Source organism: Dermochelys coriacea, chromosome 9 (assembly GCF_009764565.3).
Source record: "Dermochelys coriacea isolate rDerCor1 chromosome 9, rDerCor1.pri.v4, whole genome shotgun sequence".
NCBI lineage: Eukaryota > Metazoa > Chordata > Testudines > Dermochelyidae > Dermochelys > Dermochelys coriacea.
The window spans coordinates 62,396,908-62,421,316 of NC_050076.1; the positions used below are offsets into that span (position 1 = coordinate 62,396,908).

At 53.3% G+C, this 24,409-nt stretch overlaps 1 protein-coding gene across 4 annotated transcripts in view; it reads right to left on the bottom strand.

The window, feature by feature from the left end:
* Nucleotides 1-935: 935 nt before the first annotated feature.
* The window catches only part of ELF4 (E74 like ETS transcription factor 4), a 38,068-nt gene continuing 14,594 nt past the window's right edge, over nt 936-24,409 (bottom strand). For 2 of the 4 annotated variants that reach the window (XM_038416339.2, XM_038416341.2), the window contains 9 exons: nt 17,896-18,082; nt 13,592-13,878; nt 7,301-7,472; nt 6,783-6,875; nt 6,207-6,350; nt 5,164-5,247; nt 3,513-3,705; nt 2,821-3,129; nt 936-1,829 (listed from right to left, as the gene is read on the bottom strand). In XM_038416339.2, the coding sequence (XP_038272267.1) occupies nt 1,124-1,829; nt 2,821-3,129; nt 3,513-3,705; nt 5,164-5,247; nt 6,207-6,350; nt 6,783-6,875; nt 7,301-7,472; nt 13,592-13,663 (1,773 nt within the window). In that variant the 5' untranslated portion in view covers nt 13,664-13,878; nt 17,896-18,082 and the 3' untranslated portion in view covers nt 936-1,123. The remainder of the gene's footprint in view (nt 1,830-2,820; nt 3,130-3,512; nt 3,706-5,163; nt 5,248-6,206; nt 6,351-6,782; nt 6,876-7,300; nt 7,473-13,591; nt 13,879-17,895; nt 18,083-24,409) is intronic. The other 2 variants (XM_038416340.2, XM_038416342.2) reach the window with 1 other exon arrangement.

The window sequence follows — 24,409 nt, forward strand, 5'->3', positions numbered from 1 at the left end:
TGCATGGCACCAGGGCTCTGAATAGTGCTGGGCAGGCAGGCCTACCCCTCCCGCATGATTGGTGGGACCCGCAGCCCACATGCTATGGGTAATGGAAGGGTTAAATGCCCCTTGGTTCGGAGTGTGGTGGGGATGCTCAGGGCTGAGAGAGGGCACTAGCAGTATGGGGGGGGGTGTAGTGTTCTTGGGGGTGGGAGTGTCTCAGGGCAGGGGAATAGGGCATGTGAATGTGAAACACCATGAAGCTAGTGTGAGTGGGAGCCTGAACCTGCTCTGCCCTGGCGCTCTGGGCCCCTTGCAATGCCTTCTGGGGCAGAGAGGCCAGGCCCCAGCTTGCTGCTCTCGCTCCATGGCCCAGCTTACACATGGGGTTGCTCTATTCCAGTTCCCTGGTCATTGGGCCTGGTGGACACCACCAGACTCCTGAGGGGCTGCTGCTATTCAGCACTGCTCTGTGACCACTGTCATAAAGGGGCCATAAAGCCAGCATTGCAGGGAACCCCATTGCAGGCAAGGCCCCCCCAGCTCAGTGTGTTAGGGGGTGTTGGGGCATAAGAGATGGCCTGGGGCATCCCTTTTTGCCAGCCTCCTGCCCCGGCAAGGCCCATAGGCCATGGCACCCAGGACACAAGTTAGGGCTAGAAGAGATTCCAGGAGCTCTGCAATTAGAGCAGTGCAAGCAGCACCTCTGGCTCCCTGCAGCAGCCCTAGTGCAGGGGCCCAGCTGAATTCCCTCCCTCCTGGATAATGGGGAGCAGCTCCCATTCCAGCAGCTGTACTCGGGGCCAGGCCCAGCCGCTAGCTCAGCCCCTCGGCTCAAGCCAGACCACTGCATATGGGGGGGCCTGGCATCTCTGCAGATGGCAACTGCTGGGTAAGATGAGGAGTGGCACAGCCATGTGCTGCCACTACCCTGCCACAGCCCACCACCAGAGTCTGGTGCAAAATGTCTCTTTAATGGGTGAGGGCAAGAAGCAAATGCAATGCAGCCTGTGAGGCTCCCCTCTCCCAGCGTTTCTGGCCCCAGCAGCCCCCAGCTCTGAGTTGGATCCTGTCAGTCCAGGGAACTAGGCTTTCCCAGCAGCCCTTGCCTCTGTTGGAGCCCAGGGTACTTCTGTGCACTTCACACCACTTCCCAGCATTCCTCCTTGATGTCACCACTGCCTAGAGACAACAGAGCTGCAGGGCCTGGGAGCTGAGCCATCCGCTCACCAGGGAACGCCGCCTCCGAGCTGATGGCTAATTCCAGTTCCACCACAGGTGTCAAGCCCACCTTTGGGTGGCTGAGTTGGGTGCAGCTGTCCGTGCCTCCTGCTGGCAGGGCTGCTGTTGCTTTGCCATCCTGGGAGCTGCTTAGAGCTAGTGGCTGGAGCTCCTGGACCTTTCCACGGCCGACCAGGCTCTCCTGCTGGGACACCTGTGTCTTCAGTACACTGGCGAGCATGGCAGGATCACTGGAAAGCAGGCTCGGGAGTGGGCGATCCAGCATAGCTAGGCTGCTGCTGTTGGCCTCCATTGTCCCAATGATGGTGGCAACAACAGTGCCTGGCTGGCCAGTCAGAGCTATTGGCTGGAACAGACTAGACAAGGAGTGCTGGGGGGCAGCAGGCAGGAGGGGGCCTGCTGCTGGGATATTGCTGCCCAGGCCTGGCAGTGGTTGGGGGAACCCATTCAGGGGGAACCCAGGCTGGAGTGGGATCCTGTCCGGAGCAGGGCTGCTGCTTGGAAAAGGAGAACTGGCAGCATTTCCCAGGGCCAGCATTGTGGTGAGTGGGATGGGCTGGAGAGTCAGGGACCCCAGCCCCAAGCGACCGGTCAGGAGCGGGGAGCTGGGGAAGGAGAAAGGAAAACGGTCATATGCTGGAGTGAATGTGCAAACTGGGCCCTGCCAACCACTGTAGGTGGGGGATGGGAAATCCACCCCCCTCCCCACCCAGGCCCCCACCGCACCCCATATCGCCCCTCCGCTCACAGCTGGAGCTTGTGTGCCCAAGGCCCAGTGCTGCCTGCCTCTGAACGCTGAAGTGTTGGCATTCTGATTGTCACCCAGGCACCATATCCCCGCTGCGCTGCCCTGCCTTGCCCTGCCGTGGCTCACTCAGCCTCAGGTCCTACCACCTCCCCTTCCTGCCATGCAGCGCAGCTCTCCTGCTATGCCTCGCTAGATCCCCCCCTTTGGCTCCCATGCCCCTCTGCCCCTGCAATGTCCCACTAGCTGGGCTCCCTGTCACCCTGTTCCCGAGCCGCTGAGCCCCTCAGCAGCATTGGCCTCCTCCAGCCCCATCCTCTGGACTCATCACCAGCCCTCTTTCCACAAACCTGCCTGCCCTGCACCCCTTGCTCTGGGTCCAGCCAACTTCTCCAGAGAGCTGGTAGCTTGGCCATGGAGGGTACTTCTGCCTGGGTGCATGATGGCAGCCATGGTCCTGTGCCCAGGTTTGGCACAGAGGCTAGGCAGAGCCTGTGGCCTGGCTGGATCCCAACTCCCCTTGCCCAATGCTGCTCTCAGGAGAGCTGGAGGGTCCTGCCTGCAGTGGCCATGGCACCTTTGCCCTGCTGAAGACAAGCTGCCACTGTGAGGGGCTGCCCTGGGGCAAACACCTCCTCCCCCCCGGGTCAGGCCCAGCCCTGGCCTGGAGGCTGGTCTACTCCACTCAAGGCAGCGTCAATGCCAATGGTGGGCGAGACATTGTGCGGCCAGAGAATCCATGCAGCCCTTCCCAAGCCTGTGGCTGGCACTGCATCCACAAGGGGCTGGGGCACGGCTGGCATTCCTCAGCCCTGCATGTTGCAGAACTGGCCCTTCCTCCAGGCACTTACCCTATGGCGTGGGCGGGTGGCATGCTGGCCCCCCGCTGCACCTTGAGGGCAGGACACGGTGCAGCTGTGGGCTCCTGAGGTTGGGTCACTGGTGCAGTCTCCCTCTTGCTGCGAGTAAGGGACAGGGCACTCTGAAGGGGGGCACTCCTGGAAGAGGGCCTGAGGGCCGAGCGGCTGGCTCTGGGGGTGACAGTGCCCACTGTTTCCCCCTCATCCTCAATCACCACCAGGTCCTTGGGCATCTCCTTGAACTGGTATACCAGCCGCTGCCCTTCCACCTTGGCCAGAATGCCACGCTGGTAATAGTACCTGGGGATGACACCAATGCAGCATGGTACTGGGGGATGGGGAGATCCCGGTCCCATAACCCCCCCCCCAGCACCAAAATCCACCCTCCATCACTCTCCTGCATCCCCACCCCAGCTCCACACCATGGCCCCTGCACAGCCCCCCCCCCTTACCCAATCAGCTCTGCACCCTCCCATTGGGCTCCCCCAGCACTGTACCCCCCCCAACCACTCCCCTGCATCCCCACCTCAGCTCCACGCCCTAGCCCCTGCAGAGCCCCCCTTACCCCATCAGTGCTGCACCCTCCCACATGGCTCCCCCACACACACTATCTCCCACACCGCTCCGCTCCTGCCACCAGCCCTGCAACCCCCACCCCTCCACCCCCAGCTGGAGGGCCCTACCGCAGTGCCCGGCCCATGGTTTCATAGTTCATGCTGGGTTTGTTCTTTTGCTTTCCCCACAGCCTGGACACTGCCTTGGAGTCCACCAGCTTGAAGATGCCTCTGTCTCGCTGGGTCCATTTGATGTACTTGGGGCAGGTGTTCCTGTCCTGGAGCAGTGCCAGCAGGAACTCCCACAGGTAGAGGGCGTTACCTGGGGGGGCCGGGAATGGTGGGTGTAAGGGGCAGGCAGTGCACAGCCCTGGGAAGGGGCATCCCAGACCCTCCTTTCCTCTGAACTGCCCCCTGTGCTGAGGAGCCCAGCACAGCCCCTGTTGTTCTAAGGGCAAGGAGTCAGGGCCTTGCTGAGCCCCCGTGAGCCAGCCCAATGCCCCATGCACCACCCCATCACTAGCCCAAGTGCCCTCCCTCTGCAGCAGTAGCGAACGTAGGCCCTAGGTCCACAGCCCAGGCAGAGGGGAGAGCTGTTAATCAGTGCACTGCGGTTGCGGGCCACTCCAAGCTGACGTGTTCCAGAGTCTCAGCTCTCCTTCACAACGGGCTCTAGCCCTCCTGGATGCAAGGAAACTGTCACCGCATGTAAGGCACAGACAGGAGGGACGCGTCTACCAAGACGAGCTAAGCAGCTCAGAGCTGCGGGCAAGTGCAGGGGAACTGCTGGGAAATCCTCTCAGTATCAGCACTGCTGGTGTTCAAGCACCAAAGAGGAGGAGGAGAGGCCTGGATACAGCTGCACAGAACGTCAGCGCCTGCGGGTGGCATCTTGTCCCGGCCTGGGCAGAGGGCAGAGCCTGGGGAAGTACAACCGCTCATTTTCTCCACTCTGAACCCTGTGCAGTATGGATGCTGCCTCCTGGCCCAGGGAGTCTGGACTGGTCTAGGGACGTTAGCAGGAGCCAGCAAGTTCGCCCAGCAGCTCCTCACAGAGAGTGAGTCACCATTATCCACAGCAACACTGGGCTGTTCCTGTCTCGCTCCATGGGCTGGAAACTAGAGCTTTCCCAGGCTGCCATCCCTGCTGCGCGTGGTTTGTCATAGAATCTGAGGGTTGGAAGGGACCTCAGGAGATCATCTAGTCCAACCCCCTGCTCAAAACAGGACCAATCTCCAATTTTTGCCCCAGATCCCTAAATGGCCCTCTCAAGGATTGAACTCACAACCCTGGCTTTAGCAGACCAATGCTCAAACCACTGAGCTATCCCTCCCCCCTCAAAGCTATCCCTTTGTCCTGCTGTCAGGGAAAAGGTGGCTCTGCCGGGACTGGGGGAGCTGCCTGGGCTACATTCAGAGCCCAAGGTGAGAAGGGCCCATAGTGATCAGCTTGTCTGTCCCCTGCACCCCACAGGCCAGAGAGCTGCCCCACAGGAATCCCTAGGTGATGAGGGAGAGCGCTCTGCTGCAGCTGCCGGGCTAGTGGTGGGATGGGCATATGGGCAGGGCTCCCTGCCCCGAGTCAGGCTGGCCAGGGGGCTCAGCCAGACAGGAAGTGTCTCCCATTCACTCAGCAGCTTCTGGCTGATGATTTGCCCCATCAGGCTGAGCCAAACTTGTCTGCTCCCTGCCAAGCTACAGGAGCCGTTTGCTGTGGCCCTGTCCAACCTGACATCTCCCAGCCTGCCCCCCCTCCACAGGCCGCCATGCTGCTCACTACCTTTGCCGTCCTTGCTCTTCCTGCAGATTGGAAAGCCTGGGGCGGTGATGGGGGAAAGGCAGCGGGGGGGCTTCGGCTTGCGACCTGCAAGGGGAAGACAGGAGAAAGGAAGAGCACGGCCCCAACCATCCTACCACCCAACCTGCCTCTCCATGGGCCTCCCCATGGCCATCAGTTATTCTCACAGCAGGCGCTGGACCTCCTATTCCTGCAGCATCCTCTGAGTGGGGCCTGGGCACTGCACCTCCCCTGGATTCACTTCAGAGAGCAGCTTCCCTCTGACAGGTCAGGTTGTGGACACAGTGTCTGTCCGTCTCTCCATGGACACACTGGGACTGGGCTGTGTGCACAGCCCAGAATCACTACCCTCCCCACTGAAATGTAGCCGCCGTCGCTGGGGTAAGACTGCCGCTGTTCAAGATCAGGTCAGCGTGCGATCACTACTGCAGGGTTGCTGTCTTCCCAGCACAGTCCTGCACAGCACACCCACCTCCAGTGTGTCAGTGCCGGGTGAGGGAGGGGGTGACCGGCCAGCACTGTAGGGTTGGGTCTCAAGAGTCACACAGCGGTGATGGAGACAGGCTCCACACAGGGGGCTGGCTATGCTGCTGGGCTCAGACCAGAGCAGCTAGTGGGGGTGATGTTGTCTCCACACCCTGGTGCACAGTACTGGGCAGGGGAGGTGGGCTGGGAGCTGGGGGTGGGGCCAGCCCTGATCATGTTGCAGGGGCGGGGAGGATACAAAATAATGATGTCTCTGGTCCATAGTGGCGGAGAGGCAGGAGGACAGCTGGTTTGGCCAGTGTGTGGGGAGTGCAGTGCAGGGAGAGGCGATGGAGGTGGGATGTCCCGGGCAGGCTGGGCAGGGTCAGGGGTAAGGCTGGTAGCTAGGACTCGCAGGGATGCGGCAGGTGCATGCCAACAAGGAGGCTGGCTCTGCGCCAGGCACTCCCCGCCAACAGAACAGGACGTGTCACAGGCCCCAGGAGCCCTGCTGGGAGAGGAAGGCATTGCATACACAGGATTTAGGGGACCCAGGTTACCTTTCCTCTTGGGCTGCTTCCCTGTCTGCTCCCTGGTGGACCCAGCCATGGGATTCTCCTCGTCCTCAGACCTGAGCAGGCCGCTGGCTTCCCCCAGGCCCAGGGGGCAGGACCCTCTGTCCAGGGAAGCCCCAGTGCCACCAACTATAAGGGATACAATGGGAGGGAAGCCTGGCTGAACATGGGGCACCAGATCAGCATCACGCCCCTAGGATCCTCACTCAGACTGGGCCATGCCAGAGACTCCCCTGCCCACCAAGATGCAGCCACCCTGAAAGATGGCCTCTAACCTGCAAATAGACCCTATCTAGGTGCGAGCACTTCCAACCCTCCTACCCCGCCCATAGGAGGGGAGAGCCATCTCACCCTGATGCTCCCCCGTGAGCAGGGAAGGCCCCAGCCACCACTCTGTGAGAGGGCAGGGGCCTTTGTACTGCCTGTGAGGGGGTGGGGCCAGTTCCTCCTCCCCAGAGATGGGAAGGGCTCTTGTCCTGCCCTGTGAGAGGGGAAGGCCCCCAGCCCTGTCCCTCCCACAACCTAAGAGGGGAGGGCCACTGCCCAGGAAAGGCGACTCACGCAGCCGCTTCTCATCCAAGATGTTGTTGGGTGACTCCACCCAGAGCAGGCCCTCTCCAGCTGCAATGGGGGGTAATAGCTGCTCAGCGTCACCTGCAGAGAAACAGCCTGTGTCAGTCCACCCCCCGCCCAACTTCAGGGGGGAACGGAACCACCCTGGGGCACCCACCTTCTGCCAGGCTTTTCAAAGAGCCCAGCCCCCAGCAGCACCTATTGTTTCCGTTGGGATGATGGGGCCGTTCCCCCTCTTGGTGCAGGTTCCATGCAGGCTCTGGCAGGCTGCACAAGGTTTCCTTGACCCCATCAAGGCTGGAGCCATGTCACTGCTGGTGGTGCATAAACATGCGGCTTGCTAGCTGCATCATCATATGCAGGGCTGGAGCTAGACTGGCTCTGCACACCAGGGGAGAGCCCTGAGCTCAGCTCTGCTGGGTCTCAGCAAAGACCTGGCTTTTAGAGTCTACGGGGATCTGCAATTGATGAAACGTTCTCTTTCCCCTTGCCCCCATGTGACCCACCTGGCACTGTGACACTGTCCCCAACAACCTGCGGCTCGGGCTTGTCCAGCAGTTCATCTGCCATGATGCCTCTGGGCACCTCATCCAATTCCAGCCCCGAATACACACACAGCAGGTCTGTGCAGGGAAGCTGCTCCTCCAGAGGGGCAGGAAAGGCCAGTGGGTCATCAAGCTGCAGGGGGACAGACATACATCATAGACAGTGCAGCTTGAGACTATCCCCCAGCATGCTTAGCACTCACCCCCAGAGATCTCAGGTCCAGCCATTGTGATGGGATGCCTCAGGTGCAACCTGGAACTGTGGGACCGCTGTGCCCCCTTAACTCTCTGGCCTGGGCTGTCTCTCCAAATGCTTTGCTAATGACAAGCAGCAAACCCCTCCAGATGCAGTTATCACTCAGCACAACAGCAGGGGGAGCCCCACACCCAGCTGGATTGCATGAATGCTCCCTGAGCCACTCACAAATCACACAGAGAAAGGCACCGGCCAATTTCCCCCAGCTTCCCACGCTTGCACCCCAGAGCTGTACCGTTTTGCCCTGGTCAGAAGCTTGACCAGTGTAAATTTATTACCCAGTCTGCCCCTCCCTCAATGTGGAGAGGTCATGCACCAGCCTTTGTAACCTGAGCTGAGATTTCCCAAGCACTTCAACCAAACCAAATTGTTTTAGAAAAAATTTCAGGATCCTGACACAGGGAAGAAAGGAGAGCAGCAGAATACAGACCCTGGACTTCAGAAAAGCAGACTTTGACTCCCTTAGGGAACTGATGGGCAGGATCCTCTGGGAGAATAACATGAGGGGGAAAGGAGTCCAGGAGAGCTGGCTGTATTTTAAAGAATCCTTATTGAGGTTACAGGAACAAACCATCCCAATGTGTAGAAAGAATAGTAAATATGGCAGGCAACCAGTTTGGCTTAACAGTGAAATCCTTGCTGATCTTAAACACAAAAAAGAAGCTTATAAGAAGTGGAAGATTGGACAAATGACCAGGGAAGAGTATAAAAATACTGCTCGGGCATGCAGGAGTGAAATCAGGAAGGCCAAATCACACCTGGAGTTGCAGCTAGCAAGAGATGTTAAGAGTAACAAGAAGGGTTTCTTCAGGTATGTTGGCAACAAGAAGAAAGTCAAGGAAAGTGTGGGCCCCTTACTGAATGAGGGAGACAACCTAGTGACAGAGGATGTGGAAAAAGCTAATGTAATCAATGCTTTTTTTGCCTCTGTCTTCACGAACAAGGTCAGCTCCCAGACTACTGCACTGGGCAGCACAGCATGGGGAGGAGGTGACCATCACTCTGTGGAGAAAGAAATGGTTCGGAACTATTTAGAAAAGCTGGATGAGCACAAGTCCATGGGGCCGGATGCTCTGCATCCGAGAGTGCTAAAGGAGTTGGCGGATGTGATTGCAGAGCCATTGGCCATTATCTTTGAAAACTCATGGTGATCGGGGGAAGTCCCGGATGACTGGAAAAAGCCTAATATAGTGCCCATCTTTAAAAAAGGGAAGAAGGAGGATCCTGGGAACTACAGGCCAGACAGCCTCACCTCAGTTCCTGGAAAAATCATGGAGCAGGTCCTCAAGGAATCAATTCTGAAGCATTTAGAGGAGAGGAAAGTGATCAGGAACAGTCAGCATGGCTTCACCAAGGACAAGTCATGCCTGACTAACCTAATTGCCTTCTATGACGAGATAACTGGCTCTGTGGATGAGGGGAAAGCAGTGGACGTGTTGTTCCTTGACTTTAGCAAAGTTTTTGACACAGACTACCACAGTATTCTTGCCAGCAAGTTAAAGAAGTATGGGCTGGATGAATGGACTATAAGGTGGACAGAAAGTTGGCTCGATTGTCGGGCTCAACGGGTAGTGATCAATGGCTCCATGTCTAGTTGGCAGCCAGTATCAAGTGGAGTACCCCAAGGGTCAGTCCTTGGGCCGGTTTTGTTCAATATCTTCATAAATGATCTGGAGGATGGTGTGGATTGTACCCTCAGCAAGTTTGCAAATGACACTAAAGTGGGAGGAGAGGTAGATACGCTGGAACGTAGGGATAGGATACAGAGGGACCTTGACAAATTAGAGGATTGGGCCAAAAGAAAACTGATGAGGTTCAACAAGGACAAGTGCAGAGTCCTGCACTTAGGACGGAAGAATCCCATGCACCGCTACAGACTAGGCAGCAGTTCTGCAGAAAAGGATCTAGGAGTTACAGTCGACGAGAAGCTGGATACTAGTCAACAGTGTGCTGTTGTTGCCAAGAAGACCAATGGCATTTTGGGATGTATAAGTAGGGTCACTGCCAGCAGATCAAGGGAAGTGATCGTTCCCCTCTATTCGACATTGGTGAGGCCTCATCTGGAGTACTGTGTCCAGTTTTGGGCCCCACACTACAAGAAGGGTGTGGAAAAATTGGAAAGTGTCCAGCGGAAGGCAACAAAAATGATTAGGGAACTGGAACACATGACTTATGAGGAGAGGCTGAGGGAACTGGGATTGTTTAGTCTGCGGAAGAGAAGAATGAGGGGGGATTTGATAGCTGCTTTCAACTACCTGAAAGGGGGTTCCAAAGAGGATGGATCTAGACTGTTCTCAGTGGTAGCAGATGACAGAACAAGGAGTAATGGTCTCAAGTTGCAGTAGGGGAGGTTTAGGTTGGATATTAGGAAAAACTTTTTCACTAGGAGGATGGTGAAACACTGGAATGCGTTACCTAGGGAGGTGGTGGAATCTCCTTCCTCAGAAGTTTTTAAGGTCAGGCTTGACAAAGCCCTGGCTGGGATGATTTAGTTGGGGATTGGTCCTGCTTTGAGCAGGGGGTTGGACTAGATGACCTCCTGAGGTCCCTTCCAACCCTGATATTCTGTGATTCTATAAACCAGATTTATTAACTATGGAAAGATTTTAAGTGATTATAAGTGGTAGGCATAAGGGGTCAGAGATAGTTACCAATGAAAATAAAAGATAAGTGCACAATCTAAATCTTAAACCTTATTACACTAGGCAGTATTTGGATCAAGCAATTTTCTCATCCCACTGGATGTTACAGTTCTTAATACACAGGCCTCCCTTAAGCCTAGACCAGTCTCCTCAGTTAAAGTTTTTGTCTTCTCAGCGTTTCTGTTGCTTCCAGCTTAGGTGGGGGAGGAGAAAGGTCAAGGCATGCTGCGGCTGTTCCCTATTTTATATCCTCAGTCCGTGTGCCTAGAAGACACTTGCGCAGTCATGTCCTGGTGGGCTTTGCTGAGTCACTGGGCTTGGCAATTCCCCAGGGTGTGGTCTTGTGCGACTGAAATATAGAATTGAGCAGTCCCCATTGTGTGGTGTTTAGGCAGCCCTCTTTGAATTGTAAATCCCTTGATTACACTCCCCTGCTGATTCATGGTAGTTGAGCACCCTCCTGGGAAGGGGTCCTTTGTATGTCACTAGCAAACTTACAACATATTTCAGTAACAACCATACAGCAAAATCTCATAGCTTCATACACAGATAATGACAGATATTTGGACAGAACAACAAGTTTCAGCAGAGCATGACCTTTCCTAGGATATCTTACATGGCATGCTTTGTACAAAACAGATCACAGTTACATAACAGTGGTGAATATGGGGGTTCCAGGGTTTTGCTTTGAGGTACAGAGTGCGAAACCCATACATTCCAAACACGCCTCTCCAGGGGCAGGCTCTCTCTCTAAAATGCATCGCACCCCACGCAACAGACAGTCATTCTCTGGTTTGGAAGGAGGGACAAGGAACTCCAAGCCCCTGCACAGCTCCCATCCCTCAGCGGCTCTGCTGCCTGGCTGCACAGAACCCCCCACCCCCACCTCTGTGTGTATGGCTGGCCAGTGTAGCTATTGTGGCAGCCCCACCCCACAGTAAGGGGCCCCACACACTCCTAGCAATGCCCCACGGGGGACAAATTCCAGACTGCCAGCGCTTGGATTGGCTGCTGCATGACTCGCTCCTGTCAGGTCACTGCAAGAGCAGTCCTGACTCTTTCCAGAGATGCAGGCACAGGGCCCGCTCTGGAACCCAGTAGCACTGCTCTGAATGCAGAGTAAAGGCCTTGCAGGCTGGCTGGCTACACCACAGATGAGAGCAGAAAGTGGCCAGAGCAAGGGAGATGTGGGTACATGCCACTGGAGGGCAGCACTGTGTCTCCTAAAGAAGCATCCTGCAGCAGCTGTCAGCCCCCAGGAGTGCCTGGCCTGCTTTCCCCCATTCTTCTCTCCATATACCATAGCTGGGTTATTGCTGTAACAGGGCGACACACAATTGCCTGCCTAGCCCGTATGGCTTACACCTGCCTCGCTGTGTCGGTATATTAGAGACAAGCTTGGCTCTCTCACCAACAGAAGTTGGTCCAATAAAGGATATGACCTCTCACACCTTGTCTCTCTAATAGCATTGCCATCACTGTGTAAAAGTGTCTTCCTACTCTTCCAGATGTTTAAAAAACGAGAAAATGATTCTCTGGCTTTGCCAGTTCTTGCCTTCACTCCTTTAATGGGCTGGCCATTAGCAGATATTGTACTTACAAGTTAACCAAAAAGTCATCAACTCTTTCATACTCTTCTCCATCGGTCATACATGTGTCAATATTGACAGCGTTCTCTGCTATCCCCATAATCTTGGTCTACTGCATACTGATACGAATACTGATTGGCAGCTTTTACATTTATGCTCATAAAGTCTCTTTGCATTCCATCCACATTGGTATCCATATGACTATGTCATCTGCAAACTCTAGGACTCACAGTTTATCTCCCGTCTCTCCGTCACGCATCTCATTTCAAAGTCTAAGACAATGCAGAAGAGAAGTGGGGAAAGTACACATCCTTGCCTTACATCAATAACAATTTTAAACCGTTCCGTGTCTCCACCACACAGACTCGTCATACAAAGCTTTTATCCATTTGCAATTTTTTCTGGAATTCCATAGTGTCTTTGGATCTTCCAGAGGGCTTTTCTATGGACACTGTCAAATGATTTGTGAAATCAATGAAGTAAAAACCTTCTTCTGCTGGTATTCTAAGCTTCCCTGGAGGTGAAAACCTGATCTGAACACAACCTTTTGGATCAAAATCCAGCCTGTTCATTCCTGGATACTTTGTAAACAGCAGTTTTCATCCTATTCAAAATGATTGTGCAAAACACTTTTCCAGGTACAGGGAGAAGTGTCACCTCGCTCCACTTATCACAAAAAGGCTGGGTCCCCTTTTTACGGATTTTTACAGGTGACACCTCTTCTCCAATCTTTAGGACAGGTCTCCTTTCCCCACCCATGCTATACAGCCTGCACATGTAATTCACCATGACTTCCTTTCCAGCACTTAACATTTCACTGTGTATCTTACCACAGCTTGGGGTTTTACCTCTCTTCAGTTGACTTATGGTCTTACTTGTTTTCTCAAAAGCAATTACTCCTAATGAGATGGGTAAATCCACTGTTTCTTCACAACTCGCAATGTGTATTAGTGGTTCTGGCTGACTGAGCACAGACTGGACATGAAACACTCGGTCCTTCCTCTGTGGTTAAAATCATATAATCTCGGGCTTCACAACATGACAACAGTTTGAGAACTGTGAGAACAGTTGTTCAGATATTAGGAATCCCCTCTCTTGTACAATTCCTCATCTTCTCTCGCTTTGGTAGCCATCCACTGTTTTGTCTCTTCTGGCTGATCTGTCAACTTCCTCGTCTTTGTCATGCTGCATAGTCTTGCTGCAGAATAGGTCTTTTACTGCTAGCTTGTTCACGCTGAATTCTTCTTTAATTCTTTCCTCAAGCCTCCCTGTATTTGGTTGGAGCCATTCTTCTGTGTTAGATTTTCTCACTCCTGCCCATAAGGCTCGTCAGGAGAAAAATAAATGCTCCCCTGAGCCAACAGAAAAGGCTCTGGGATACTTAGAACTCCAGTGGGGACAAGTCATTGTGCAAATACCCATTCCCTGCCAAACACTGCCCCCTGGCACTAAGGCAAGATCCTGCCATAGGGCTCAGCCCCAGAGCACCGAAGCACCAAGCTCAGAGTCAAACTCAGCTGGCTGATTCCCACTGGACTCTCAAGGGGGAACCCTGGCCCCCATTTTCACCCCTTCCCCTGCTAACAGCACCTGCAGGGTTAGGGTTTGATCACACGACCTCCCCTGGCAGGGATTTAGGACTGCCGCCCCTTGCACATTTCATAGCATCCTCCTGCCCCCAGACAGACACACTGGTGAGGCTGGTCCCAACTGCGGATAGGGTAGGAATGGGAGTGGAGCGCGTGCTTCCATCCTTGGACCCTACCTGGTGTATTTCCTCCAAGCTGCTGCTGGCAAATTCAAACCCCAGATCAGTGGGATGGGCAGCTAGTGACATGGCCCAGCATCAGAGACAGGCACCGGCAGGAGAGATGGAGGAAGCAGTGGTGCCTTTGGCCTGGGGGAGCCGGTGTGACAGGACTGCAGCTGTCCTCAGCTTCATAGGGATTGCAGGGAAAGGCTGCCCCGCACAGCTAGCCCAGCCCAGGGATCTGAATGAGGGATCCCCTCGGCTACCGCTGCATGCTGAGCAATGTCACCACAGGCCAGGGCCTGCCAGAGAGAGAAAGAGACCGTTAATGCTCTACTGTGCGGGAGCCAGCCAGAGGGAGCAGCTCATCGGCCCCCAATGGCTCCCCACGCCACAGTCCCCAAGCCCCACTCCCCTGCACGCTCCCTGCCCCTATATTCCCCAGGCCTCCCCCACCCTCCCCCACTCCCTGCCCCCACACTCCCGAGGCCACACATGCTCCCCAACCCTGCAATTCCCATCCTAGGATTGCCAACTCTGACTGAAGCTATTCCGGGAGATTCCCTCCCTCCCGCCCCCCCGCAACATGACAATGTCATTTTCTTAAAATATCCTATTAAAATCTCCTGGATTGCTTTCTGTAGTCACCAGGAGATGGAGGCCGATTCCGGGAGACTCCAGGCCAAGGCTGGAGGGTTGGCAACCCTCCCCAGGCTTCCCTCCCCCCATATCCCACGCTGCAATTCCCAGGCCTCCCCTCCCCACCATCCCCAGGCCTCCACCTCCCCGACAAACTCCCTGACCCCACTGCGCATGCTCCCCGCCTCTGCACTCCCCAGGCTTCACCATCCCCACAGTCTCCAGGCCTCTTTCCCAACCTCCCACATTCTCCTCACTGCTCTGACCCCCGATATTCCCCAGCTCTGCACCAAACAGGGTGATAAGAATTGGGAACATGTTCTGAGCAGCTCATGCCGGGGGCAGCGCATCACAAACCAATCCCAATATTCAGGAAACATGATTTCCTTACCCTAACTGCTTACTAGAGTCGTTCGTCTTCCCTCTATTAATCAATGCTAATTTTCTTGTCACTATTGCTGAAGTTAAAGCAGAGTCAGCAAAGGAATTGCAGCGCACTCTGCATTCTTAAACCAGACATTTTCATCTCGGGGCCAGGCTCCCTGCAGAGAGCAGGCAGAGAGCAAGGTGCACCACACCCGTTCCCTGAGAGCTGCCAAGGCCAGGGCTCAGTTCAATGCCCATAGCATGTCGCCATGAGGTACCCAGTTACTGTGGCAACACACCACCTGCCAATGTTCTGGTTCCAGCAGAGCCCATCTCACTGCACAAGTGCTTTTCACTTGCAGATGGCGTAGTTCGGCACCTCAGGGTACAAACTTTACACTTACTGACTTTCTCTATCACTTCCCCAAGGGGCAGTAGGTGTCATGTCCAAGCAGAGAGAAATCCTTGTGACTGAGCTCAATTTGGGGAAGAGCCAAGCCCTTTTTTGAGCCCCGGGGGTGTGCAAAAAATGATAGAAGAACAAGATGATTTTGTAAAATGCTGGTTTTGGGGGGGAATATAACACAGGAACCTCTTGTTCAAATAAACCTAAAGGTGGATCTTAATCTGCCCCCACCATGAGGCATAACAAATTTCAAGCCAATCCAAGTCAGCATGTGGATTTAGAGCACATCGAACCCACCTTTAAACAGGAAGCCATGCTCAGCCTTAGCAACAGCCCAGCTGGTGCCATGCTATAACACAAGGGAGGCAGTGTGACCTAGTCAATAGGCCACTGAACGAGTACACGGGACAGCTGAGTTCTAGTCCCAGCTCTACCACTGGCGTGCTAGGTGATCTTGGGCAGGTTACTGCACCCCTCTGTGCCTCAGTTTCCCCATCTGTAAAATGGGGATAAGGATGCTGACCTGCTTTCTAAATCGCTTTGAGATCTGCAGTTGAAAAGGGCTGTCAGAGCAAGGTATTAGTATCTCTTAGCAATGAGTAGCAACTTTGGGAGTCTTGTTCCTAAGTGCAGCTATTCCCATGTCTGTTCCATGTAGGGTGACCAGATGTCCTGATTTTATAGGGACAGTCCCGATTTTTGGGTCTTTTTCTTATATAGGCTCCTATTACCCCCCATCCCTGTCCCAATTTTTCACACTTGCTGTCCGGTCACCCTAGTTCTATGCAGTTGAGGTTGTATGCTGTTGCATTGCCAGCAGGCCTGCAGTGGGCGAGTGGGGGTTGTGCTAGGAGAGGCTGCCCAGACTGCAGTGGCTGAGCACAGTGCTTTGTGTTCTGCATTTGCATGTTTGCACTCTCTGCTCCCAGGCACAAATAGAAACGTCAGCCTCAAAATAGATTCAATAGGAAACTGAAACCAAAATCCAGCAAACATGTCACCTCGCAGCTTCCTGCAGAGACAGCTCAAAGCTGGAGGGGACAGCTGATCTAGCAACCATCTCATGCAAAGGGAGGCGACTGGGGGCAGACCCTACCCCCTGCTGCAGCTCTGGGGCGAATCCCTGACAAACACAACACAGCAGGACAAATGGCAAAACGCGTCCGCACTCCATAGAGTAAAAAAAAGCAGTTTTGTGCAACTCTGCCAAGTGCCGAGGCTTCACACATCAGCACAACCATGCCAGCTGCAAAGCAACCACTGCATCCGAGGGCCGGGCGCCGAGCTTCGAGTGGAATGGAAAGTTGAACTATTAGAATGGTTAGCCACTAGGTAGCACCGTGCATGATACGGTATAGTGCCATGTATCTGAAACCCTCTTATTAGGACCTTTGCATTATCTGGAATCCCTTCTGTCCAGTAGCATGTGAGACAGCGACACGCACCCTTTGCAGCATGCATCTCATGGGGGGACTGGCGAGGGGAGGGTTGACAGGTGTCTGGTTTTCGACTGGAATGCCCAGTCAAAAGGGACCCTGGTGGCTCCGGTTGGCACCGCTGACCGGGTCATTAAAAGTCCAGTTGGCAGCACAGCAGGGGGTCAGGGCTAAGCCTGCCCTAGCTCCACATGGCTCCCAGAAGCGGCCGCCAGGTCCCTGTAGCCCCTAGACACATGGTCGGCCAATGGGAGCTGCAGAGGTGGTGCCAGCGGGTGCGAGGGCAGCGCACTGAGCCTCCTTGGCCACTCTCGCAGCTTCCATTGGTCCTGGTTCCCGGCCAATGGGAGCTGTGGACCCAGGCCTTGGGGTGGGGGCAGTGCATGGAGTCTCCCTGGCCACCCATGCTTCTAGGGGCTGCAGGGACCTGGTGGCCGCTTCACGGAAGACGCAGGAAGTGCCACTGGGACCCTGCACACCGAATCCTCTCCCGCACCCCAACCCCTGCTCCAGCCCCCTCCTTCACACCAATTCCCTCATCCCCAGCCCCACCCCAGAGACTTCACTCCTAGCCGGAGCCCTCACCCCCCTTCCGCACCCCAACCCCCTGCCCCAGCCTGGTGAAAGTGAGCAAGGGTGGGGGAGAGTGAGTGATGGAGAGAGGGGGATGGAGCGATAGGGCGCAGGGCCTCAGAGAAGGGGCGGGTCAAGGTCTGGGCCTTGGGGCAGGGGCGGGTCAGGAGTGTTCGGTTTTGTGTGATTAGAAAGTTGGCAACTCTAGGGGGAGGTGCAAGGAAGGGAGACATGCAAAGCGTACCCTCTGCAGCTAAGATTGCCAGGTGTCCGGTTTTCAATCGGAATGACCCGTCGAAAAGAGACCCTAGCGGCTCCAGTCAGCACTGCTGACCAAGCTGCTAAAAGTCTGGTTGACAACGCAGTGGGGCTGAGGCAGGCACCCTGCATGCCCTGGCTCTGTGCGGCTCCCAGAAATGGCTGTCATGTCCAGCCCCTAGGCGCAGGGGTGATTAGGGAAGCTCTGCGTGCTGCCCCATGCCAATGGGAAGCCGCTCCTCCACTTAGGGGCCAGACATGCCGGCCACTTCCGGGAGCAGTGCGGAGCCAGGGCAGGCAGGGAGCCGCCTGAGGTAAGCGCCATCCACACCCCTGCCCCAGGTCGGAACCCCCTCCTGCACCCTAACTCCCTCCCAGACCCCACACGCCCACACGCCCACCCGCACCACAAACCCCTGCCCCAGGTCAGAACCCCCTCCCACACCCTAACTCCCTCCCAGAGCCCACACCCCACATCCACCACCACTGCAAGGAGTATTTTGCAAGATTTCACATTGCAACCAAACTCCACAAGAACACTGGAGACATCCAGATATACTTTGTTAGTCTCTAAGGTGCCACAAGTACTCCTTTTATTTTTTCTGCAATGTATGTTATGGGAGAGATGGCAGAGCATTTACCTTTACCGAAGACAGTCACAAAGATGACTGAGAAAGTGTTCTGGCTATGTTTGATGCACACCTTGCACCTCAGAGAAATGTGGTTTATAAAAGGGCACGTTTTCACCACAGAATTCCACAACCGGGGAATATGTTGACTCTTTTATCAGAGCTTCACATGCATTGGCTGAAAACTATGATTTGGGGCCTGTAAAATATGAAAATATTAAAGATAGATTGGTTATTGGCCTTACAGATTATAGTCGGTCACAGCAGCTATAATGAAAAACAGACATAACCCTACACACAGCTATTCAAATAACAAAGCAAACTACGAACTTGTGGCAGCAAAACAAACTTGACAAACTAGAGAAACTAGAAACTAGCTTAGAAGCAGCAAACACGAGCAGCATGAGTGCTAGAATTCATCATCATAAAAGCCCTGAGGCAAGGAGAAAGGAATTCCAGGCTAACTACAAAGCCTTTCAGACTAAATGCACAAAGTGTGGGAAAATTCATAGCCCAAGAGATGTATGTCCAGCCAAAGGTGCAAAATGTCATAAATGCATAAAATATGGACATTTTGCAGTGTTCCCCCTACTAAGGCAGTCAGGGCGTTGATTTATATTACAGCCAATCAAGGAGATATTGTTCCTGGGCTCTATCATGTGTGATGACACAGAGCCTACTGGAGAGTGAAACTAAATATTCATGGCAAGACTATTGACTTTAAAATTGACTCAGGAGCACACGTCACAGTCATCTCAGAAGGGACTTCCAATCACCTTCAACCCCTCCCAGAGCTGAAGTCATCTGATACAGCTCTGACTAACCCTGGAGATATTCTGAACTGCACAGGCCAGTTCACCACAGAAACAACTTATAAGATAAAAGTTTTACATTCAGAGTGCATGTGATCAAAGGATCAAGGACCAACAACCTTCTCAGCCACAGCATGGCAACCAGGATGAAGAACTCAACGGAGTGCTTCAATATTAGATGATATTGGATGTTTGAAATTAGATCCAGTACAAATAACCTTAGGAGACAATCCTGAACCATAGAGTGACTATTTTTCCAGGTAGAAATAATGTACATGAAATACAAAACATGTTGCAATGTTATAAAAAAAACTGAAGCGCACTTTTACTCACTTCAGTATTCCAGAACAACTAGTGACAGTCAATGGAGTACAATTCGCTGCAGCAGAATTTGTCATTCCAAATGAAATGTCATTTTGATTATATTATTAGCAGCCTACATTACCCACAAGTGAATGGAGAGGCGAGAGAGCTGTACAGACAGCCAAGAAAATCCTACTGCAGGATGATCCATTCCTTGCTCTTCTGATACCAGCTACTGGATATAGTCCAGCACAACTCCTAATGGGGAGACAACTCAGAACTACAGCTCTGACTTTGGGAAAAAAACCTATCTGCAAAGTGCCCAGACATGAAGAGAGTAGCCACATCCGCTAAAAGGGCAACAAGAGTTTCCGAACACTTTTCCAACACGTCACTCAGAGACCTGCCAAGTCTAGAACCTGGTGACCATGTTCATGTCAAACTAGAAGGAGAAAAAGGATGGACAAGTACAGCTGTCATAAAGAAAACTAATCACTCAGATTATGTGTGATTGAGGCCAGCAGTGAAGAGTTCAACCGAAACCATCGACATCTACAGTTCGTTCCACAGAAAGAACCATCAACAGAGTGAACGCTACCGATGACGGGTACGGAACAAGACAAAGAAGACTCAAAGATTCCAAATCAACCACAGCCAGTCATTACAACTAATGGACAGACAAGGGACCAAGTTGTTATTCGTTCAGGTCTTGTCATTAGAAAACCCGTACGATTCAGACACTTAGACTGATACCTCCTGAACTTCAAAGCCAGCAAGAGAGTGTAAATTTTGGTGGGGATGTAGAACTTAAAGGGGGAAATGGAATGGAAACCTTAATTGTGGTGCTGTGTGTCATACACATTATCTAAGCAGAGAACAGCCAGAGAAGGCAGTCCATTCAAGTTTCTTAAAGAGTACACGTCTTTATTTCTCTCTCTGAGGTGGAATGTCTGTAATCAGTCCACATCTGATACATGACACCAAGCACATCTGTGTAAGCAGGTAAGCCAGCACTCACAGCATGCTCCCTCCAGAGGCCTTCAGCTGTGACATGCTGAGCTTTGTCCCCTTGGGAAAGTCACAAAGCTTAAAGAGCCCCAGGCCCAGCTGTCTGGAGCACTCACCCCCTATGACGCCCGCATGCTTCTCTTAGGAGTCTCTTGCACACACACCTATTGCACATTATACACCAGCATTACACAAAAACACTGCTACTTCTCCTTGCAGAACCCTAGTGGTGCACGCGCCCCGAGCCCCCTGCACAGCCCTGGTGGTGCACGCGCACTGAGCCCCCTGCACATGCCACTGCCCATAGGTACTTTTCTCTATTTTTAATAGATTCCTGATTTTCCTGTTCACTTTTCCTTGCGGGATCTGTGGCCCACAGCTCCACCACTATGGTTGAGAGGAGCCCGGGAGAAGAGCTGACACTGTGCAGTGGGAGTTGGCATTGCAGGGCTCCTCTCCTTTTGGAAATGTAAGTGCAGTCCCCAAGTCTGTCCTGTAGGAGTGTTTAAGGCAACCTGGCACTGCCCCCCAGCACTCTGCTGCCTGCACCCCGTGCAGCACAAATCATCAGGGTACCCAACACGCAGACCCAAGAGACAACAGCAGGGCCTGCCAGACAGGCCTCAGCAGTGCTGGTAGGGCCCAAGCTTGGTGTTTGTCTCCATTTAATAGAAGTCAAAACTCTCTGGGCCCAGAGCAGGGAGCAGGGACTGCACAGGTCAGGTTCTACCACACTTCCATTCTAAGCCTGCTCTTAGCCTGCCGGGTCTCCTGGAGCACTTCAGGGCCTGCAGCTCCTGGGGGTCCCTTGAGAAAGCCGCCATTCACTGGGTTTTGAGTTCTAGAGCTTAAAAAATGGTAGCTTCTCTTTCTGTGAACAGCTGTACCCAGAATGGCTGGGTACAAACTGCACTGAACCTGCAGGGGCCTCGCTCAGCACTTCTGGAGACACTGGTCCCGTCCATGTGAAAACCGTTGCCTCTTCCAAACCTCACATAACCCATGTGCAGCACCTGGCTCCAGCTCATTTCTAGGGCAGGGCCGTTCCTCAGCCCGCTCAGTGACATTTCCTGATGTTCTTTAGAAAGCCGCCAGTAGAGGGGGCGGCAATTCTGCATGACCCACACCTTGGGAACTGTGCCAATCAGAGCTCATGAGTGGGGTTGGAAACACAGGAGTGACACTTGCTCTGTGTTATACCCCATGGAACAGCTTCAACAGGGAGAGACCTGCCCCCGAATGCCCCATTGGGCAGGGGGGCTCACCTGGGAGACAGGTGACCTAAGTTCCTGTCCCCACTCTGACTCAGGCAGACTGGGAATTTGAATGTGGGTCTCCCACATCCCAGCATGGCCACCAGAGGGGCTTGGTGCAGGGGCTGATTCTGTAGGTGTGCTCCAAGGAAACCTCTATGCATGCTACTGGCTGGGGCCTTGCAAGCAAACTAGGCGGAGAAACCTCTAGTTTGAGGATCCCACCAGGGCTTAGACACTGGGCAGCTCAGTGGCAGCAGAATTTAGGTAGCTTTGTGCATGCCACCAGCAGAAATGTAGGTGCCATGGGAATTTACACACCTCTAGAGCAAATCAGCAACTGAGCAGGGGTTGTGAGGATCTAAATTTTGGACTTAGGCACCTAACATGGCAATTATGCCCCTAAATCCTTTGTGGATCTAGCCTTGGTGGCAGAACAATGGTGTGAGACCAGGAGAGGGAATTGCAGCTGTTCCCCGCCGTGCCTTTAGCCAAAGTGTTACAAAGAGTCTTTTCCATCAGAGAATCAAACTGAAAAAATTCTCAGAGAGCACTGCTTTGTGACACTGCTGTAATAAAGATGTGGCTAAGCCACACCGCAGGAATGACAATTCTTTTGTGTGAATGAGCATCATGTCATCAGAATACCTAGCTCTTTGATGGTTGGGATGAGGGGCAGAGTTAAGGCTGATATAGGAACTTTAACTTCAACAAGCTAATGGTTTCCTATATAGACTCTTTGGGTTGCATTGCATTTTTTTCTGAGGGAAATAGATTGTCCTGCCTAACTGACAATATTTGTCTCTGAATAGTTTCCAGTTTTAAAAAGCCAAAACAGTGGGGCCTCCATCCCACTCTCCCAAGCAGGAAGCTTCTCCTGAGATTCAGCGGCATGTTAATTTTCTTGATTTCATCTCCTTGCTCCTACCTCTGGCACCTACTTACTGCTGTGATGGGTCCATTAGAAACACTACTGCCTTGTATTGCTTCCTTCCCCGCGTTGATAGCCTTTGGTTAGCCAGGCTGAATTCGCTTAGTCTCTCTGCACAGATCAGAGAAACTAGGAGTTCGTCACCCTCGCACTCCCACTAATTCACCCGGATTGGTTTCTGGTTCTGAGAGGGGCAGTGACACCCCAGCTGGGACTCTGGCCACCCTGCTCCACCGTAGCTGGTCTCTGTGTTCAGCATGCAGCCTAGAACCACAGTGATCTACCCTGGCGCCCACATTCACACCATGGATTTGTGTCCATCTCTCCTGCCACCCCGGTCCCCCCTTTTCTGCCCTGCTGAATAGCTGGGTCTTGGGTTACTTTTCTCCCAGGCAGATGGTAACAAGTTGCATTTGTTTAGGATCAAGTATTTAAAACATATTTTGTGAGGAGTGGGTGCTACAAGAGATAACGGCTGGGCCTTTCACCTCCACAGGGCCAGTTCAACTCAGCCTGGCTCAGGGGCAGCTCAGAGATGGGATAAGAGCCTTTCACCTCTAGGTCAGCCATTCAGGGGCCTGCTTCAGGGACCTAGGCTGGTGCAGGGGGCTATTCTCCCATCCTGTTAAGGGCTCTATCTCTAACTATTGTCCTCTGCAGCTCCTTCAAGACAACCCCACATGTACCGTTGTGATATGCAGAAGATCAGTGCCTCAGCCCATTTCTCATGTCAGGGACATGCATTATTGGAGGAAAAGGCTGGAAGCTCCATGGCTGGGTTTAAAAGAGGGTTTGCACAAGAGATGCTAGAAAATGTACCATGAAGAGCAATGCTGCCATGGCCATTGGAGAATGGGCTGGATGTCTCCCTAGACAAGGGCTTTTCCAGCTCTAATTTCTGTGATTCTGGGGGTTTGCCCTGACTACCCGTGGAACTGAACTCATCCTTGGGGGGCAGGATGCAAAGTGCCTGACAGGACATTACATCGCTGCTGCAGAGGGGGTCCCAGGGGCTGTGCAGCTGTTTGAGTGCAGCCCCAAGGCATCCAGGCACCAAGCCAACCCATTGCTTCTGGCTGCGGAGGGCATGACCATGTGTGAAATTCTGTGCCAGGCCTCCAGGTCACAGCACTCAGCTAAGCCTCAGCTGCGGGACATCTGCCCTGCTGAACACAAATGTGACAGCAAACTCCTTATGCTGATGCGCTGTGTTCCTGTCAGGGAGCCTTCAGACAGGGCTGTGCAAACCAGCAGGAAGAGGCTCAGCCACAGCCCTTTCCTCCTGCACAGCATGTGCTGTGCGAGCTCCACTTCTTATGTGGTAGAGGAGGGCCTGTGCACATGAAATCCCCATTTGGGGGACCAGACCGTCTCTCAGCTAGGAGAACTCCCAGCAGATCTCACTCCCAGAACATGCAGCATTCATAGGCCATGGTAATTTTACAGATTATCAGCGGTAGATGGGCTGGCGGCGGGGGGGGGGGGGCTGGGGGGCAACATGGCTGTTTCTCATAGAAACGTGGCTCTTCCATCCACTGAGTCTTGGATGTTTGCTGCTGCTAACACAGCAGTGATATCTCTGCATGGGGCACCTTCTCACCCCAAGAATCCTCCCTGCGTTGGGGACAGCTCTTCTAGCCTGGAGGTCAAACCCCATCTCCAGCCCGGGATAAACCTCCCATCTCAGAGCATACATTGCCCAGCCCCAAATTAACTTTGCCGCCTTCTGTATCTGAGACATTTGAGATGTGCATCTAAGGCGATAGAAAAGCGTGCATCTAAAATAATCTGTGCCCCTGTAATTACAGACTCTACTATACTGCGTACACAGAGTAAGGTTGGGTGTTCAACCTTAACTTTGCTATTTCCTGATTTCTGAGCACCCAGTTGTACAGCCTTAAATCTCATAGTGTGAGATCCTGGCCTCATTGAAGTCAATGGAAACCCCCATGGACTTCCAAAAGGTCAGGAATTCACCTAGAGATTTTAAGGCCAGAATTACGATCATCTAGTCGGACTTGTCTATCACAGGCTAGAGAAGTACACCCAGGGATTCCTGCAACAAGCCCCTCACTTTGGGTTGAACTAGAGCAGAGCTTTCAGAAAGAGACACTCAGGCTTGATGACAAGACTTCAAGTGATGGAAGATCTACCACATCCAGTGGTTGATTACCCTTATTGTTAAACATTTGCTGTGCCCCATTCTAGTCTGAATCTGA